Consider the following 15,865-nt stretch of genomic DNA (forward strand, 5'->3'; position numbering starts at 1 on the left):
CATTTATCCAGATTGAACTCCATCTGCCACCTCTCAGCCCATCTCTGCATCCTGTCAATGTCCCGCTGCAGCCTACAACAACTCTCTATACTGTCATCGACACCTCCAACCTTTGTGTCATCTGCAAATTTGCTGACCCATCCTTCAATCCCCTCATCCAAGTCATTAATAAAAATTACAAACAATAGAGGCCTAAGGACAGAGCCCTGTGGAACACCACTCATCACAGACTTCCAGGCAGAATATTTTCCTTTTACTACCACTTGCTGTCTTCTGTTGGCCAGCCAATTCTGTATCCAGACAGCTATGTTCCCCTGAATCCCATTCCTCCTGACCTTCTGAATGAACCTACCATGGGGAACCTTATCAAATGCCTTGCTAAGGTCCATATACACCACATCCACAGCTCGACCCTCATCAACTTTTCTAGTCACATCCTCAAAGAACTCGATAAGTGAGGCATGACCTGCCCCTCACAAAGCCGTGTTGACTGCATTTAATCAAGCCATGCTCTTCCAGATGGTCATAAATCCTATCCCTCAGAATCCTTTCTAACACCTTGCAGACGACAGACGTGAGACTTACTGGTCTGTAATTGCCGGGGATTTCCCTATTTCCTTTCTTGAAGAGAGGAATTACATTTGCCTCTCTCCAGTCCTCAGTAATAATATAATAATATTATTTTACACAAAATCTGACTATACTAGATAAGATATTCTTGGTTTTTGTCTATTTTTTGACTCTCAGTCCTCCAGTAGCCCAACAAGTAGTTACTCACATAGCGGATGTTGCTGGGTCTTTTAATTAGGAGACAGCATCAGAGATGAGTCCTCATTCTAATATCTACATAAGAACTTCCCAGCAAGAACTCCTGTGTATGTCTGTGGGGTTCCTGGGGGAGTTTGCAGGCTTCCTCCCACTGTTCTAGTGAGATCAGAAATTAAAAATAGGATATCAGCAGGTGATGTGAGTCAGTATTCCCCAGCTGGTGGAATTGTGCATCTTTAAAATTTAAGATTATTACACATTTGATTTTTGTTCCTGAGTGGGTCTGAGAGATTCGTAAAACAAACGAAGAGCTGGGCCAGAACCTCCAAGCCACACACCATCATGACTTGGAAATGTATTGGCCATTCCTTCATTGTTGCTGAGTCAAAATCCTGGAACTCCTTCCCTGACAGCATTGTGGGTGTGCTTACACATGGACTGCCACCTTCATGAGGACAATTAGGGACAGACAATAAATGCTGATCTTACTATTGATGCCCACATCCTGAGAATGAATAAATACAGCAAGGAGATGAATTAGACTACCCTTGGTTGAGAACGCTTTAATGGATTCAGATAGCAGCTTTTTAATAGGATTCTTGCACAGGCTACAGCTCTCTCGATACTCATTTCATCTCCAGCATTCATAGTAAACACAGCAGTGATCCTGTCACTGTACTGCACTGTCAGCTGACTCCTTCAAGTTAATGAGGCTGTCTTTATCAACGCTGAGACAGTTTGAATTGCTGAGCTGCCTAATGCTGGCAATGATTTTCATTATGCATGTTTGCTGTTCATTTCCTTCCACACCCCTAAACAATACACAAACAACAAAAACAACTTCCTCATGGCATTACTTCAATGTAATTAGTAAGGAAACTAAAGGCAACCATGAGGGTAAAACAATGGACGAACGAGAAACGTGCTGGTGGAAAGGGCAGTGAAAGCAGATTTAGTAATAACTTTCAAAAGTGAATTGGACAAATATGTGAAATGGAAAACAAATTAAAGAGCGAAGGAGGGAACTAACTGAATAGCTCTTTCGAAGATCTGACACAGGCATAATGGGCTGAGTTGCTACCTTCTATACCATATTATTATGATAGTCCTCCTCTCAAATCCCCCTCTCCACCTGTAACACAAAACCTTAAAACAATGAAAGGTGTGAGGTGCACCGTTAAACAGCTACCAAGCCTGGACAGCGAGCACAGAAGCCAAGCATAACTACAGTATGAGACTTGCATTAGTGAGTACTGTTGAAAAGACTTGGATTGATGTCAATTGAAAAGGCAGAATTAAATGTTTGAAGGCAAGTGGAGGAGGAAGGAACTTTTTAAAATTTGTACACAACCTGGGCATCACTGGCAAAGCCAGAATTTGTTGTCCAAGACCTGATCGCCCTTGATAAGAGAGCATTCGATGAGAAGATAATCAGTATTTTAGTGAATCACAGTGGGATTATGCTTTGCATGATGCTTATGGATTTCCAAATAGTTTTGATAAAGTGCCACATAACAGACTTTCCAGCAAAGCTGAACCCCATGAAATAAAAGCGTGTTGACTAAGTGACAGGAAACAGTGAGTAATGGTAAATGAAGATGCGTAGAGTACTCAATCTAGCACCCTGGGCCAGAAACTATCCTTCAAAAAGCATAATTAAAAATTACTTTTCCATTCCCATTATTGCATTGTCACTTGAGAGCTTGTGTATTCTTTTGCTGGCAAGTTTTCAAGGGTATATCAATGATGTGCTTCAAAGAAGTACTTGTTAGACTGGAATGCACTTTGTGATGTCCCAAACTAGTGTAAGTCACTGGGAATGAAAGCTCACTCTTTAGAATTAGGATCCCTACTGTGTGGAAACGGGCCCTTCAGCCCAACAAGTCTACACCGGCCTCCAAAGAGAACCTTGCTTCCCAAAGCCCAGAGCTCTCACCAACCCTTCATATTTTCCTTCAAAAATCACATCAAAAACTTGCTTATCTTGTTTGTTTTTTCCTTTCCCAATATCTCTCTTTCCTTCTTTTACTCACCATTCAAAGATAACTTGAGAGGAGTAGCAAATCTATATTTAGGGTGCTTACAAAACCATGCAGTACTTTTGAGATCAACAGTTTTGCCATCTCTTCTGTCAGTCCTGGATTTCATACCATCACTGTTCTAACCTGTCTGTCTGTTGCAGGCGCAGTGTGATGGAATGGGAAGAACCTCATGACAGTGCACTATACTGTTTGCAGACAGATGGAAACTTCATGATTGCCAGTGGCTCATCCCGCTATGGTGTTGTGCGTCTCTGGGACAAGAGGCAGACAAAGAGTCTACAGGTAAGGTTGGTCCAGCTTATGCTGAGAATGCTAATGTCCTCTGGCTTTCCAGCACTCTACCACCATCTTTTCTGAGTGCTGACCATCCATTGGTGCTTCACCACAAATGCCATTTTATCAGAACCAGCTGTAACTTAAGGAGATAACACTCTCTTACTTCAGTTAATGAGATTGTGGGTTCAAGTCTCACTCTGGAGCCTTTAGCACATAATCTATTTAGTACTCCCACTGACGAAGCACTGCAGTCATAGTAGTTATCTTTCAAATGAAATGTAAACCAAGGCTCCACCTGCCTTCTCAGGCAGATGTAAAAGATACCCTTGACACTATTTTGTAAAGTAGTATGGAGGGCCTCCCCAATGACCTGGGTTGATGTTTATCCCTCAATCAACAAATTATGTGGTTATTACCTTACTGCCTTTGGAGGAACTTGCTGTAAATTGTCTTGCATGTTGCTAAATTACAACAGTGACAATACTTCAAAAAGTGCATTATTGTCTGTAACATGTTTGGTTACATCTTCAGATGGTTAAAGACACTAAATATGAATCTAGTTAGAAAATGCTGCCAAGCTTTCTGACTTCAGGAGAATGATGCTCCTGACCTTGATCCCTCTGTTATCCACAATTTCCTCTAATCAGGTGCAGGAAGCTGGCCCAGTAACAGTTTCCATTTATAGCTAAGAATAGGTGACTTCTTTCCAGCCTCTCTAATGGTTTAGTATCATAGCAAACAATGAAGTTATCAAATGACATCAAGCCATTCAGTCCAACAGGTCCATGACAGTGCTTATACTCCATACCAACCTCCTTCCACCCTATTATACATCATTTTATCAACAGAACCTCCATTTCTTTCTCAGTGGCGTTTATCTACTTACTCTTAAATACATCTCTCTACTTATTTCAATTAATTCTTCTTGTAAAGTCATCTCACTTAGAGAGAGATGATAGGTGGTGATCTAATCTGAGGATCACCATGTCTCAGTTGAGGAAGAGTGTCCTTCATGGTCTCCTCAGCTGTTAGATTGGTTAGCTCAGTTGACTAGATAGCTGACAACAACAGCAGGGTTCAATTTCTGCCCTCTGGTAATGAATTTCACATTGTACAACTCTGGATAAAGAAGCTTTCTTTGAAACTCCAGTTAGATTAATTCATAATGGTCAGGAGATGGTGGTAATGCTAATAATCCAGAGTCACAGGCTAATGCTCTGGGGAAGCAAGTTTAAATTCCACAATACCAGGTGGAAACTTAACAAAGATCTGAAATTGAAAGTTAGGTTGAGGAATGGTGACAGTGGGACTATCATCAATTGTCAAAAAAATCTTATCTGTTTCTGTAATAACCTTTAGGGGAAGACATTTGCTTTTACCTGGGCTGGCTGAAATATGACCCACAGCAATATAGTGGACTCTTAGCGATCCCCTGGAATGGTCTTAACAAGCCATCCATTCAAGGATATTTACAGAGACAAGCATTAAAAATGCCAGTGACACTTATATCCCATGAAAAGAATGTGATGTTTATGGCCCCTAGTTTTTGGACTTCCTTAAAAGTGAAAATGTTTTCATGGTTACCGTCAAACCTCTTGATAGGTCACCTTTTCTAGCTCAACCTGCCCAGTTTTCCCTTATAGTTGTACCCTACAAATAAGTTGAAGAAATACTTCAGTAATACACAGTTTCTATTACATCAACACCTATTCCATATAGCACTCTCTTCATGCAAAATATAGCCACGGTTAATTGGGCGCTCATCGGTGTTCAGTCACCCATTAGAAATGGGAGATGTTGCTGAGATTCTGAAGTTCCAGCAGAGGGCAGCAAACATGAAGATTGAAACAGATTGTCCTGAACAGTCTGTTAACCTTATGTACTGGAGCGTCTTCTGTGCAAATAATACCAAAGCACAGGTTGTGGAACTAATCAATGCTTTGTTTCCTTTTTCTCCAGGTATTTTTCCTTTCCTCCCCAAGCAGCAGTAGCCCAGTATACTGCCTTCGATTTACTACCTCACATCTCTACAGCGTCTTGGCCCATGCACTTTACATGTTGGATTTTACAATCTGTGACCAACAGCACGGAAAATAAATGGGTGAGAACACTTAAAGTGGGGATCCCAATACTGCACATCAGAAGCCAGCATGCTGTCAATTGCTACTTCAAGACAAAGCCTGCTCATTCACATCCAACACCGCAATTCCTTAAAGAATCGCATTTGCAATAAATTTTATACATGAACTGACTCCTTTAATTAATCTTGCCTGAAGAAATTGTAGCGATGTGATGTTTGAAAGCAAAAATCCTTAGTATCCAACTGGATACTAAGCTTGTCTCTCAAAGATCCAGTGTTTCATGTGTCGACAATCATAGCCAATTTCTGAATAGCTTAATCCCATAAACACCAACTGAAAGATAATCATTAATACTAGTTTTCACCAATGGCATTTCAGGGAGGAACATAGGATCATTAACCTGTGCAAAATTTCTGCTAAGATTCTGGCTGGAGAAGTTTGTAAGCAGACAGGCCATTGCTTAACTTCTTTATTCAAAGCTGAAGTGGCAGTTCGGAGACAGTCACACATTGTGTCTTCAGAAAAGTTGGGAAAAATCTACCTGGATTCCTGTTCCTATCATCTCTTTGCTCCTTGTGAACAAAACTTGAACTTGTTATTTATATTTGTGGTTCAACATGTGGGTGTCACTGGCTAGGCCAGCATTTATTGCCCATTCCTACTTACCCATGAAAGACATGAGCTGAATAATAGCTTTCTGGGTGAAATACCAATGCATTGCAAATGCCTGTATCCCACCCAAGAGCAATGCTGTCCCATTAAACACTCCTGGTTCAGGTGTTGCAACAGGTGTGGATAAAGAGTTAAGCTCCTTATATTCTTTCAAACTAAAAGTAAAGCTGTCTCTACACTGTCCCCATCAATGATTAGTTATTCAGCTCAGCCTTTATTTAAAAAATTTATATCAGCATCTATTCCTAAACCAGAATGATTTTGTACTTTCTACAGTCAGATAAAGGACCACAGCTATTGCTATGGACTCCCTTGCAGATGTTAGCAGCTCAAACTAATTCTGAACACAATTATTTCAGACCTGTGTACCACAGAAAATCAGTGAAACCTTGACTCAAAACCTTATCCCAGGTTGAAATGCAGAACAATACTTTAGAAACAGTAGGCTGATAGAAAGCATTTGGATTACAAAAAGCAAGCCTAGAACTTAAGCATCATTGTTAATCAACAGCTGGAATTAATTGCTGGGGTGATTTGAGTCAGACCTTGAACCACTGGATGTTCAGAAAGGCAGGTTTGCTTTTCTTTGTAGAGATAAGACTTAAGAAAACTTTGCCTTATGCACAGCACTTGTCTGAGCAAAAATGTAATTTAAAAAAAAATTTAATAGAGGAGGCAGTAATGGCAGTAATCCTGCATTTTATCATCTATTGTGTTGTCAATGAGAATTGAGGCTGAGATCAGTTATAACCCCACTCAGATTGATTGATTACATAGCTGTCCATCTTGTAAAAATGGGTGACCCTTCAACGAAGTAAGTGAGAGTTTATGCACTTTAGTAGAAAAAAATGGAGGCATAGATTATTTTCTAAACAGGGAATGGCTCAGAAAGCTGAAATAGAAATGGACTTAAGAGAATCCTGAATTAAGTTACCTAAGGTTAACATTAGGTTCAGTGGCAGTTAAGATTGCAAGTATTCATTTCAAGAGGGAAAGAATACAAGAGCAAGGGTGTACTGAGACTAGAAAATTCTCTGGTCAGAATTCATTTGGAATCTTGTGAGCACTTTTGAACCCCATCTCTTAAATGTGCAAGCCTTGGAGGAGGTTTGCAGGATGACCCCAGGAATGATGGGCTTTTCAAATGAGGATAGTTAAGGACTATGAGTCTGTACTCAGTGGAATTTAGGATGAGGAGATCAAGGGTTACAGGAGAAAGCAGAAGAATAGTGTTGACAAACACATCAGCCCTGATCAAATGTTGCAGCAAACCCAATGGGCCAAATGGCCAATTTCTATTCCTAGATCTTATAGTCTTAGAAGGAGCAAACATTTACATAAATGTGCCAAGGCAAACAGTCATTCATTAAAAAAAAATCATGCAATCAAAGACTGTCTGACCAAACAGCATCATCACTGGCTGAATCTCCAAAGTATAAAATTAAATTCTTTAATTTATAGATGTACTGGTATTAGAGGATTTACATTACTTGATCATTAAGAGAAGGATTAACGTCTTATTTCCTTCCCTTTGTTTTTTGAAGCACTTGTTCTGGGATACAGTGTTCCAACTGAGTTCTTTGAAACAGTCTGGTCCAGTAATTCTCCCCTCCTTCATTCTCTGTATCCTCTAACTTAGGAGAAAAATGAATAATTTCTCAAAGCAGCCAAGACATTAAAGGATTGGAGGAAGATTCAAAGAGCAGCGTTCGTTCTCTACATCCATCTTCCTTGGTTAGGCAACCAGGGGCTCCTAGGAGAACCACTGGAACAGAGTTCCTCTGCTAGAGAATTAGTCTGAGGGTTAAAAGAATACACATAGATTAAATATTTCGTGACAACTTTTCATCCCTCCAAAACCAGTAACTCATTGTTTTTCCCATTTAGTTTGTGACAATACATCATCCAATGTACTGACATTTGGGCCACATTTAGCAGCATGAATGCCACTACAGGGTTCAAATCCTTGAGATTCTCCATCCACTGCATCTCCCAAAGTAGGATTCAGCCTTGCAGAGTTGATTTAGAGTATTTCAGATTCACTGTGTTTTACATTCAACATCTCCATCTTCAGCCACCTTCACTTTCTTCAGCTCTCGTAGCACTTCCTGTTCCAGCTGCAAGATTTCTGTAGGCTTTTGGTACTGAGGGGTGAACAGAAATTGCAGTTAACATATTAGATTTTAGAATATTTTAAATATGTCAACCACACATCTGCTGCAGTTTCTCTGCCCTCTCAATCTCAAGCACAGCTAAAGCCATCTACTACTTTATCATTCTTAACATGGAGAGAAGTTGGTATTATCGCTGGCCTGGTATTCCAGAGACTCAGCTAATGTTCTGGGGACCCGGGTTCAAATCCCTCCATGGCAGATGAAGGAATTTGAATTCAATTTTTTTTAAATCTGGAATTAAGAATCTAATGAAGATCATGAATCTGTTGTTGATTGTCAGAAAAACCATCAAGTTCACTAATGTCCTTTATGGAAAGAAACTGCCATCTTTACCTGGTCTGGCTTACATGTGCCTCCAGACCCAAAGTAATGTGGCTGACTCTTAACTGCCCTGTGAGCAGTTAGGGATGGGCTGTAAATGCTGTCTAGCCAGCGATACCCTCATCCCATGAACGAATGAAGGAAAAATGAAAAAGCAACCCATATGTCATTTCTGGTGGTGAAGAAATGTTTCCCTTGCTTAACTATCTAATTGGCATGGTTTCTCTTTTGAGTTCCTCTCCAAGCCACACACCATTCTGACTTTCAAATATATTGCCATTCCTTCACTATTACTGGGTCAAAGTCCCTGACTGCATTATGGGTATACCTGTATTCCAAGGACTGCAGAAGTTCAAGAAAGTAACTCACCACCACCTTCAAAGGCAATTAGGGATGGGAAAGAACAGCTGACCTTGCAAGTGATGCTCTAATCTCAACAACATACAAAATAGAAATCCTAACTTTTAGTCCTCCAATTACCATGATATTATGCAACTATAGACTTTTGACATGCAGATCTCAGCACAACTTGTATTCTCTCCCATTCAGGTCATTTTACCTGAACTGGATTCTGTCATTATTCCCTCAAGTACAAGGACTGTGTAAGATCAGCAGACCAAGTATTACGAGGCACTGTGGTACAGATGTTGAATGGGACTTACTGTGATGATGAGGGTATTGTTGGCATGTGTGAAACTAAGAGCTGAACTATCCAGGGACAATCTACACCGGTCCATGTCTGGAATGTTAAACCTCTTGTAATACCTGGACGGAGCAAGAGGAAGATCAGTTTCAGCACTATACTTTTTTTTTACAAAACTTTTAACCATACAAATAAAACAAGAACTTGTGTAATTGACACTTTTCATGTGCTCAGGATGTCCCCAAAGTACCTCAAGGTCAAGGAATTATTCTTGAAGTATAGTCACTAATAGGAAATGTAGCAACCAATTCATGCACAGCAAGTTCTCCAGCATCAATAAGATAATGAGCGGATAATCTGTTCTGGTGATAAATATAGAGTCATAGTCATAGAGATGTAAGCATGGAAACAGACCCTTTGGTCCAACCCGTCAATGCCGACCAGATATCCCAACCCAATCTAGTCCCACCTTCCAACACCTGGCCCATATCCCTCCAAACCCTTCCTATTCATTTACCCATCCAAATGCCTCTTAAATGTTGCAATTGTACCAGCCTCTACCACATCCTCTGGAAGCTCATTCCATACACGTACCACCCTCTGCGTGAAAAAGTTGCCCCTTACGTCTCTTATATCTTTCCCCTCTCACCCTAAACCTATGCCCTCTAGTTCTGGACTCCCCGATGCCAGGGAAAAGACTTTGTATATTTACCTTATACATGCCCCTCATAATTTTGTAAACCTCTATAAGGTCACCCCTCAGCCTCCGACACTCCAGGGAAAACAGCACCAGCCTGTTCAGCCTCTCCCTGTAGCTCAGATCCACCAACCCTGGCAACATCCTTGTAAATCTTTTCTGAACCCTTTCAAGTTTCACAATATCTTTCCAATAGGAAGGAGACCAGAATTGCACGCAATATTCCAACAGTGGCCTGACCAATATTGATCAGGATACTGGTATAACTCCTAGACTCTTCAAATAGAGCAGTGGGAATTTTGAAATCCAATCAAGAGCACGTACAATGTTGGTTTGACAGCACCTGTGAGAGTACAGTCTCTTGCACAACTGTACAGAAGATTCATTAGATTAGATTAGATTACAGTGTGGAAACAGGCCCTTCGGCCCAACAAGTCCATACCGACCCGCCGAAGCGCAACCCACCCATACCCCTACATTTACCCCTTACCTAACACTATGGGCAATTTAGTTTGGCCAATTCACCTGACCCTGCACATCTTTGGACTGTGGGAGGAAACCGGAGCACCCGGAGGAAACCCATGCAGACACGGGGAGAACGTGCAAACTCCACACAGTCAGTCGCCTGAGGCGGGAATTGAACCCGGATCTCTGGCACTGTGAGGCAGCAGTGCTAACCACTGTGCCACCGTGCCGCCCATTCTAACTTGCGTTCAGCTCTCTGGAGTACAGTATGAACCCACAATCAAATTATTTCACAAATATGTTTTTTCCAAGAGTGCTGCACCAAAGGAAGCAATATTAAGGGAGTTATTGAAAGATGCAAAGATTAAATAGGGGATTATTGGGAAATAATGGTGTTGTGGTATCCTCATTGGACTGGTGTGCTTCAAGCTAATGTTCTGGGAATAGTTTAAAATGCCACAACTAGTGTAATTTAAAGTCAACTTATTAACAAATCTAGGATTGAAACCTTGATTATAAGGGTCTTGTGGTATGGCCCTACCTTGACGAGAATGTCTGGATTCAAGTTCCACCTGCCCTGGTCTTAAATGGGAGACCAGTTATTTTGGAACTGAGCCTAATTCCAGATTTCCCCATAAAATGACTCTCAGCCTGGACTCTTGCCAGGTCATGATGAGTCTCAGTCTGGTCACTTGGTGGTATGTCAGCTGGTCACTCGGTGGTTCATGGTAGGGTTTCGGCTTGTTGTGCAAGTGGATCCTGACTGGGCATTTTCCTGAGACATTAGGGGAAGATCAGACAGTGACGGCGGTGACGAGAACAGACAGTTGAGGTCTTCCCAGACAGCAAGTTAAGTGGTGGACTCAAAAACTGTTGAACTTTTAACTTATTCCTTTATTTTCCTAATTTAAAGTACAAAAGACTTTAAACAATTACCAATTTCTACATTTTTCTCCTATGAAGTAACGCTTAACTTTTTACCTGTCATTTCTCTGACAACTTAAGCTAAGTTTTTTTTGTACACAGGCACCATGTGTGGTGACATCACACACTTTTCACTGAACTCCTGTACTGGAGTACACATGACAATAAAATTTAAAATCTGAAACGTCATAATTAAAATCAACATCTAAGCTTCCTCAGAATCTCATACATTAAGATTACCTCTCTTCTTAGAAACGCCACCACGTATAGGCTCAAATCTCTCCTCAAATCAATATGAATCAGAATTGCATCTTGCTTCATGTGGCTATATTACATTGTCCTGGCACTCCATTAGTTCAAAGCAGCTTTGGAGTCCAATAGCATTTCCATTTGTGAGGATGAACAAGTTAGGGGCCCTTAATACAAGAGGATTTCTTGTTGATTATCAGGGTGAACTTCTTTACTCATTGTTGAGATTATGGGGCTACACAGAGAATACCCAAGGTGAATATTATATACACATTTAAAGAGAAGCTATAAAAATGTGAAAAAGAAGGGAATAGAGGTTTGACGTATTAGAGTTACATGAAGTAGAATGGATTACTCAAATGGAGCAAAAACAACAGCAAGGACTGGGTGGGCCTTTGTCTGTGTCATATATTCGATGTAATTCTATGTCTGGATTCATCCATAAAGAATGGGCAATGTATGAGGTCGTGGAAAACAGACTGCGGTCATGGAACACATACTCCATCAGGATTAGCACTGGCGAAGAAAGGTTTAATGAAAGGGGAGGAACTGACAAAAGAAATCCTTTATGTAAAAACAATTTTTTAAAAAACAATCAAAAGAAGGAAAGTTGATAATAAAAAAAAAGTAATCTTAAAACTGGTCCACAGGTTTCTCAAAAAAGAGAAATAGCCCCAGCATAGAACTTTTAATCAGAACTGAAAAACAGAATTACTTTTTGTTTGATGTTCTCACAATGCAACATCTCTGCTCTGGGTCAATTGTGACGCTGTAGACTTTTTTGGGATACGGCAGATTTCGGATCCTCCACTGGAAGTTTGCCTTGGTGTCGTTCCTTGTGAAAATAGGCTGCAATTAAATGTAAAATTGCACATAAAATGTAAACATTTCAGTGGACTTCACAACAATATATCACTTTGGGAGACAGACATTATCAGAGCACCAAACACATATATAAATAGTGTATATTAAACACAAAAAGGAATGTATGCCCTATATCATAGAGGTTCATATACCTAATGCAATTCAGAGAATTTAAGCACATCATTTATGCTCCTTGTTTAAACCCACTTACATTGCTGCTATTCTCCTGTATCAGCTGCTGCTCCAAGTTTCCGAATGCTCTAGATGATGTATCCCCAATCTCAACCTGCCACTGCCCCTGGGATCCCAATTGACTCTTCTGTCTCCACTTTCTGACTGTGAACATCAAAAAAGTAAGAATGTTATAAATATGTAAACCAAAATACAATATAGCATGCAACATTCTAAGGAAACCAATGATCTGCAAAAAAAAGGCCCCTATATTCATCAGCCAAAAATGCACAAAAGTCTGTTTCATTATTGATAATCCCATCACTCACGTTTCTCAGATAGCTAATCAGAAAAGGTGAATTTGCTCCTGAATCAAATGAAATGCTCTGTCCCAAAGGGCAGCAGTAAATTTGCAGACATCAATAAACTGCGCAGACCTTTCCAATAACAGATTACTGCCATAATAAATGCTCCAGAAGCTTCAGTGATCATTGTGCTGCACAGCCAAAAGAAATGGTGATACTCAACTTGTTCTGATTTTAAATTACCTACAATATCCCTAATGTGACAAAGGGAGAGGGAAAGGGCCTTCAATCTGTACCGATCCTCATGCCTGTACCTGCCCGGGAAGCAAGAGATGGGAAGAGTGCATAGGGAACTTTACTCCATATCTAATTATGTGCTGTATGTGTCCTGGACGTTCTTCATGGGAACTGTAGAGGGAGTTTTGTTCCTTCTCGGGAGTATTTAGTAGTGATACTAAACATCTAAAACAGAAAGGTTTCCTTCCCAAGAACTAATCCAATAAAGCACAAAAAAAACAATTATTCAATGTTTTAAAAAATGTTTACCAAATGTTGTCAAACAATCACATATGAATAATGTCTTAGTACATTTTTTTTTAAAAATCACTCATCAGATGTAACCATTAGTGTTTGTTTTGTACATTGCTCATCCTGAGCAGGTGATATGTAGCTTTGAATTACTGCAGTCACTGTGGGATGGTGCACCCATGATAGGACAGGGTGTTCCAAACTATTGGCACAGTGAGAGAAGTGACAGCTACTATATATTCAAGACAGCCACTGTGTCACCTGGAGATGGTACCCCAAACAATTTCTATAATTTGTCCTGCTTGCAGGTTCAGGTCTTTAAAAGCAATTTATAAAGCTACTGTCATACTATGCAGTTGTAACGTGGGCTGGATGAAAATAGACAAAAGATCATTCAAAAATATATAACAGAGTTCAGTCAAATGTACACATTAGTGAAGTTTTACAAAGCAGACCAGTTTTCCACAAGTTAATATAAAAAAAAGCCAGAGGATGAGTAATTTCCCTTTATATTAAGGCACCATTTAGCCAAGCACATTTCACAAAAATAAACTCATAAACTTTGTAATGGCTGGAAGAAAATGGTCATGGTGGTCAGAGGCCAATCATGGCCTCAGAATATTACTGAGTTTTGAGAAGATTTGTAACTCAGGATGAGGTTCGCTCCCTGAGCTGGAAGATTAGTTTTCAGACGTTCTTTTTCAAGGGGTGGTACCATCCCCACCCCCAGAAAAACAGAAAATGACATCACCAACCCACATAAACCTAAACACAAACAGAAAGTGGGCCATGCCACCAGTGGTTCATCCGGAGACTCACTGATGAGGTTATCTAATATGGTGTTGAAACATCTGAAAACGAACCTTCCAGCTCAGTGAGCAAACCTTACTGTCAGAATCAGGATTTTCAGTCCATCTTCAATATCTTAATTAATTATTTTCCCACTATATATACAATATATCTGATAATGAAGAAGTCCCTTATGGCCTACAGCATGACTTGAATAATATTCAGACACAGGCAGAACGATGCAGGTCACATTTGTGTAACAGAAGTGCCACAATGATCACTTTCAATAGGTGAAAACCCAGCCAAGTTCCTTTGACTTCCAATGAAATTATCACTAATGAGTCCACACACCCCACCTAACATCTTGAGTCTGTCAGAGGCCAGAAGCTGAACAGGACCAGCTAAATGAATACATGATACTTTGCTATCTATTTGACTCCCTCAAAGTAGTTCCTCCATCTATAAGACTTGAGTGATTCGCAATGCTTGCCTAGCATAATGCATACAATCTACAGCCTGCTCTGCAATAACTCACCAAACTAACTTTAGCATCACTCCAATCTCTGTCAGCTCTCACATCAGAGGCATTGTGGAAACATTATCACCTCCAAGTTCCCCTCCATCCTAACCAAAACATTTGTCACTATTTCTTTGTCACTGGATGAGAATCCTAGAATCTTCCCCCATTGGGGAAACAAAAAGAGAAATTGCTGGAATAATGAAAGACTGGCAGCGCCTGTGGAGAGAAAGCAGAGTTAGCGGTTCAGATCAATGACCCCTTTTCAGAATGGGTCTCAGGACAGTCACTAACCTGAAACTTTCACTCTGATTTCTGTTCAGAGATACTTCCAGACCTGTGAGCTTTTCCAGCAATTTTTGTTTTTGTTTTTGATTTCCAGCATCAGCAGTTCTTTGGTTTCTTTTGTTTAGCGACCATTGTGGAAACATCATTACCACATGGACACCAGTGAGGACAAAGTTCATCAACTGAGGTTTAGAGCAGTTTGGGGTGTCCAAATGATTGTAGCTTTGCCCTTGACAGCAACAACCCAAGGTTAGGAATTCTGAAAGTGTACAAAATTGTTTTCAGTTCTATCTTAATGCACATTCTGAAGTTTACCAAAGAAACATAAAAGAAACCCTTTAACCAGCTTACTGCTATTGGAAAGTCTGCAGTGAACAATATGATCTTTACCTGCGAGTTGATCATTGGAGACTTCATACTCTTCTACCATTTCACTGCCATCTGGAAAGAGATAATGTACTTTCCTCTTACCTTGTTGGGAGCAAAGAGAAAGACAAAACCATATAAAGGAATCAGTTACAATTAGCACAGTGAAACAGGCTGCAAAAATACACTAGTTTTGCACTGAACCAGATTTACATTTTAAATCTTGATCCATATTGAATTGGTTTGAAACCTGGCATTCAAGCTCTCCCAACCTCCAGCAAACTTGTTTATTTTAAATACCCTTTGCACTCTTTCCTCTCCTTAACACTCCAGCACTTCCGACAGAGTTTGCATCATATTCTCTTCCCCATAGCATGCACTCCTTCACACAAGTGTTATGCCACATAAAGAGGCCATTTGGCTCATCAAACCTACACCAATTCTTGAAGTGAGCATCATTATCTAGTGCCAAACCCTTGCACATTACTTTTATTCCAATAGTCAGCTTGCACACGTCAATCTAACAATTTACTTAAGTAGTCTATACCCTGCACTTGTTCGGATCCGTTGTCTGATGCTCCCTTCCTAAATCCCCAGGCATCACTCTTATGCACCACAGCTGTTATTATCAACCCTTTCCCCAGACACACATCCAGACCCAGACCCAGCCTCACCCTCCCACCCCACTGCTGCCTTTTACCCCCCTCCCCTGCTGCCTTTTACCC

The 15,865-nt window shown here is 40.4% G+C and overlaps 2 protein-coding genes across 6 annotated transcripts in view; one reads left to right on the forward strand and one right to left on the reverse strand.

Moving 5' to 3' along the window:
* The window catches only part of fbxw4 (F-box and WD repeat domain containing 4), a 144,487-nt gene extending 139,154 nt beyond the window's left edge, over positions 1–5,333 (forward strand). For all 4 annotated transcript variants that reach the window (XM_043712922.1, XM_043712924.1, XM_043712923.1 and 1 more), the window contains 2 exons: positions 2,951–3,092; positions 5,046–5,333. In XM_043712922.1, coding sequence (XP_043568857.1) covers positions 2,951–3,092; positions 5,046–5,183 — 280 coding nt within the window. In that variant the 3' untranslated portion in view covers positions 5,184–5,333. The remainder of the gene's footprint in view (positions 1–2,950; positions 3,093–5,045) is intronic.
* Positions 5,334–7,275: 1,942 nt separating this feature from the next.
* Positions 7,276–15,865, reverse strand: part of dpcd (deleted in primary ciliary dyskinesia homolog (mouse)) — a 20,700-nt gene continuing 12,110 nt past the window's right edge. Inside the window, exons 2-7 of one of the 2 annotated variants that reach the window (XR_006314982.1) lie at positions 15,165–15,248; positions 12,388–12,512; positions 12,028–12,161; positions 8,997–9,099; positions 7,758–7,983; positions 7,276–7,636 (exon numbers count right to left, since the gene is read on the reverse strand). Coding sequence is in view for 1 of the 2 variants with exons in the window: in XM_043712929.1 (XP_043568864.1) it covers positions 7,879–7,983; positions 8,997–9,099; positions 12,028–12,161; positions 12,388–12,512; positions 15,165–15,245; positions 15,354–15,372 (567 nt within the window). In the remaining variant the exon portion in view is untranslated. Of the gene's footprint in view, positions 7,984–8,996; positions 9,100–12,027; positions 12,162–12,387; positions 12,513–15,164; positions 15,249–15,353; positions 15,652–15,865 lie in introns of those variants that run through there. The other variant, XM_043712929.1, reaches the window with a different exon arrangement.

This window comes from Chiloscyllium plagiosum, chromosome 22, assembly GCF_004010195.1.
Source record: "Chiloscyllium plagiosum isolate BGI_BamShark_2017 chromosome 22, ASM401019v2, whole genome shotgun sequence".
Lineage (NCBI taxonomy): Eukaryota > Metazoa > Chordata > Chondrichthyes > Orectolobiformes > Hemiscylliidae > Chiloscyllium > Chiloscyllium plagiosum.